This window comes from Opisthorchis viverrini (genome assembly GCF_000715545.1).
Source record: "Opisthorchis viverrini unplaced genomic scaffold opera_v5_49, whole genome shotgun sequence".
Lineage (NCBI taxonomy): Eukaryota > Metazoa > Platyhelminthes > Trematoda > Opisthorchiida > Opisthorchiidae > Opisthorchis > Opisthorchis viverrini.
Window position 1 is genome coordinate 1,947,812 of NW_008751705.1, and position 2,961 is coordinate 1,950,772.

The 2,961-nt window shown below is 44.8% G+C and overlaps 3 protein-coding genes across 3 annotated transcripts in view; 2 read left to right on the plus strand and 1 right to left on the minus strand.

Annotated features, from left to right (window-relative positions):
* T265_03450 (hypothetical protein) overlaps window positions 1-2,961 on the minus strand; it is a gene marked incomplete at both ends in the record, with an annotated part of 108,787 nt that overhangs the window by 101,659 nt on the left and 4,167 nt on the right. The window lies entirely within an intron of this gene.
* On the plus strand, window positions 1,685-2,035 carry T265_03451 (hypothetical protein; the record flags this gene model as incomplete). Its single annotated transcript, XM_009167935.1, has 1 exon — window positions 1,685-2,035. One exon carries the CDS (start codon window positions 1,685-1,687, stop codon window positions 2,033-2,035), a length of 351 nt encoding a protein of 116 aa, XP_009166199.1.
* Window positions 2,383-2,961, plus strand: part of T265_03452 (hypothetical protein) — a gene marked incomplete at both ends in the record, with an annotated part of 18,249 nt that continues 17,670 nt past the window's right edge. The window contains one exon of the mRNA XM_009167936.1: window positions 2,383-2,890. Within this exon, the coding sequence (XP_009166200.1) occupies window positions 2,383-2,890 (508 nt within the window). The remainder of the gene's footprint in view (window positions 2,891-2,961) is intronic.

Here is a 2,961-nt window from a genome sequence, read left to right on the forward strand (position 1 = left end):
AATATATACGAAAAGGCAAGGTAGCTCGATCCCAAATTTATTTGCATCACGAGAGATAGACTGCTCTCCAAGAGAGGCGTCTCCAAGGAGACAGCACAATCTGGTTACTCAGGTTAAAAGGCGTCCTTTGCGCACTTACCAGTCCACATTCTAAACTACAGCTGACTGCCAGGTGGAGGTGGCCATTTGAAAACAGTAGATGACAATATGTCGGTTGGCTTGTTCGTTGCTGATCAGGTGGCCGTTGACCTGTTCGACATGTTCGACCGCGAACATTTTGTCAAGTCGTCATCAGTGCACACTGATCGCATCTCCTGATCAGTAACCGAAGACCATCGACTTGGATGCCAATAATTTGCGAATCAACCTACGGGCGTAGTTTAAGGTGCGACTGTCATGTTGCAACCGTTGTGGACAGGAACCATCTAGTCCAAGGAAGTGACGCTGTATGACGTCTGCACATGAATATAAGTGTAGCAAACCATTTTCCTAACTAAACGCCGCTCATAAGATTGTAGAAAACCGTGCGACAGCCCACGTTCTTGTGGCACAGCAAATAGGCGCAGCATCCAAGTTTCCTCCAACTTTATGTTCGCGAAGTACATTCATTTGTAAATGATTTGGTCTTAACGAGATACTCAACTCAATCCCAGCTGAATCTCTCGCCTATGGTAGAAAACCTCAAACAGAATACGCTGCACAAAAGCCGCTTCGCGTTTCAGTTCATACGACATACGAGATGTTGCAGTAAAATATACTTGATGGAACACACAAGACTGCTGGGAATTCTTCGATATTCGACGACCAGCGCTCATCAGATGAGCAAAGTCTCCCAGTTTACGTCAGATTTTTAATAAAATTATGACCATGGTTTTGTTTGGTGAACATACCCACTTTACGTGCGTAACGTATAGCTATCTGGTTACATGTGTTTTGAAGGCTGCCGACATCTTCACGGTTTAAGCGCATAGTAAGTACAACCTTACGAAAGGAAGGTGCCTATGACAAGTAAATTTTCGGTTCTGGAAGGAAAGGAATGATGAATCATTGGCGGCTTCCAGTATGCTTGATGAGCTTGGGCTCCCGAGTATGAAACAAATTAAGTCGCAATCAACGGGGAACCGTTCCGGTAGCTCAACGGTATCGAGATAACCTAGCTGGTAAGTTACTGGAAACGCAGCCATACTGATGAAGATTGGTTGGAAGTTAAATGGAATGGGGATGAAGCTGTACTATCAACTTTACGTGTCTGTCCCAGCCATCCAACTCGACTAGATGAAAACTTGATATCGTCAGATCAGCAGATCTTACTGCTACGAGAAACGCCATACCAGCCACAACACTGGTTGAAACATGTACTTCGCACGTACTTCGATCCAAAGACGCAGCTGACCGTCGTCTGAGAGCTAAACACATTTTTTCAACACAAGAATCATGGAGACTCGGTGAGGAATGCATCTTTCAAGTAGTCAACCTGAAAAGACCACACTCAACTCAAACACCCAATCAAACGATACATGGATCGCAGAACACGTCCCGAGCGTGCAGCCAACACCAGTGTCACATTTCACGTACAAGCGAAAGAACGAATCAACTCACACATTCAGTTGAGCACCATAGCACCATCTAACTGAAACCTGTGATTTCTACTATCCCAGCTGAGTAAACCGTTGTTGTCTACGCCATGTTGCCTGAAACCACAGTACTCGCCTTAAGTGGCTACTATGCACTTACGAAGATGGGCTGGAAGTTGCTGCTGCATGGTGGAAAGGATGGATCTTGTTACGGCCAAACGGATTTTGATTACATGAGACGAGGTGCAGGTTTCCGTTGGAGGACACAGAAACCCGCATTTGACGGCCACCAAAAGGATGAAACTCACATGCTGCTCCATAGCAGAATGGCAACTAATTTATGTCATCCACTATCGTATTACTACAGTACGGAGAACGTACGTATTCGAAAAGCGGTACGATTGGCTGATGACATGGACAGCGGAGAAAACTCAAGACATTATGAATGGTGTCCCTGTTAGGAGGCACTCCTACGAACATATTGCAACGTACGTATCGAAAAGCGGTACGATTGGCTGATGACATGGACAGCGGAGAAAACTCAAGACATTATGAATGGTGTCCCTGTTAGGAGGGAACCCTACGAACATATTGCTCACATTTCTCTCTCTATACTTCAGCCTTTCATTGGACTGTTTGTTCCATTCCATTCCTGATTCTTCGAATCTCGATATTGGCTGTTCAGTTGCCGCAGTATAATTTCCTCAAGGCTTTTTGTCTTCTCAATTTCGTGTGCAACTGACAAGGTTGATTGACTGATTAGTAGAGAACATAACACTGGCGACGGGAACCCTTCACGAACCCAAGAATGTCAATTTCAGCTGAGGATTTGAAATCAATCCTTCAACAACAACAAGCGCAATTTGAACAATCGCAATTGCGACTTATCCAGCCTCTCACTCAAGTCATCAATCTCCAAACTTCAGTTTCATCTCAAAGTGGTAGTTCACTATCCTTTGCGGATTCCATTGCTGCAACTATAACTGAATTTCACTATGAGCCAGCATCTGGTCTCACCTTTGATTGGTGGTACAGCCGTTGGGAGGATACATTCTTGAATGAGTTCACCGGCAAAGATGATGCGTGGAAATCCCGTCTCTTGGTACGGAAACTTGGAACCCTCGAACACGACCGGTTCACCAACTTTATCCTTCCACAAAACCCAAAAGATTTGACTTTTGCGCAGACGGTGGACCAACTTCGCGAAATTTTTGGTGACCAACATTCACTTTTTAATGTCCGATACAACTGTCTCAAGTTGGCCAAGCGTGAGGCCGACGATTACGTTACTTTTGCCGGTATCGTTAATCGCGAATGTGAGAAACCAATTGCAATCGCTTACAGAAGATCAGTTCAAATGCCTCATTTTTGTCGCTGGACTTCAATC